Source organism: Egretta garzetta, unplaced genomic scaffold (assembly GCF_000687185.1).
Source record: "Egretta garzetta isolate BGI_Z169 unplaced genomic scaffold, ASM68718v1 scaffold392, whole genome shotgun sequence".
In the NCBI taxonomy this organism is placed as follows: domain Eukaryota; kingdom Metazoa; phylum Chordata; class Aves; order Pelecaniformes; family Ardeidae; genus Egretta; species Egretta garzetta.
The window spans coordinates 69518-70297 of record NW_009258761.1 but is presented as its reverse complement, the minus strand read 5'-3'; the positions used below and the strand labels follow the sequence as shown (position 1 = coordinate 70297).

The 780-nt window shown below is 65.4% G+C and overlaps 1 protein-coding gene across 1 annotated transcript in view; it reads right to left on the bottom strand.

Annotated features, from left to right (window-relative positions):
- Positions 1–508, bottom strand: part of RAB3A (RAB3A, member RAS oncogene family) — a 964-nt gene extending 456 nt beyond the window's left edge. The window contains exon 1 of the mRNA XM_009649320.2: positions 184–508. Within this exon, the coding sequence (XP_009647615.1) occupies positions 184–411 (228 nt within the window). The 5' untranslated portion in view covers positions 412–508. The remainder of the gene's footprint in view (positions 1–183) is intronic.
- Positions 509–780: the final 272 nt, after the last annotated feature.

Sequence of the window (780 nt, the reverse complement as noted above, 5' to 3'; positions counted from 1 at the left end):
CAGTGGGGCCCCCAGGAACATGTCCCTCCCCACCAGCACCGCAGCCCAGCCGGGGCTGAGGGCACCTCCAGCATCACCCCCGGCAAACAGTGGAGCAGCCCCACGCCAACCATGCCCCCGCCCCATGCCATGCCACCCCCCGTGCCAGCGTGGGGACCAGCGGGGACCCCCAGGGGGTCTCACCCAGATCTGCAGCTTGATGCGCTTGTCATTCCGGTAGATGGTCTTGACCTTGAAGTCGATGCCAACGGTGCTGACGAAGGCAGGCGTGAAGGAGTCGTCGGCGTACCGGAAGAGGAAGGAGGTTTTCCCCACGCTGCTGTTGCCGATGATCAGGATCTTGAACATGTAATCGAAGTTCTGGTCCGAGGATTCCTTCTGCCCATAGCGGGAGTCGGTAGCGGACGCCATCTGCAAGGCGGAGGAGAGGCCATGACGGGGACGGCATGGCAACAGCCGGGGCGGTGGTTGCAAACTCACGCGATGCCGGTCCCTGGCTGGCACCGGTGCCGCGGGCCGGAGCCGTTTCCCACGGCTGAGTCATATTTCCATTTGGGATGGGTGAGCAGCACCGAGGGCGAGGGGTGCTGCCATCAGCGGGGTCGCTCACCCCAGGACTGTCCCCAAAGAGCTTTGCTGGGCTGGCTCCCGTCACCCCGCAATGCAGGAACCCCAAGAAGGTGACCACAGCAAATGTGGGGTGCACAGCCCCCGGTGTTTGCTGTCACGGGGGGGGCGGTCCATGACCCTGGCAGGGGTGCAGCTGGTGGCCGGGGCACC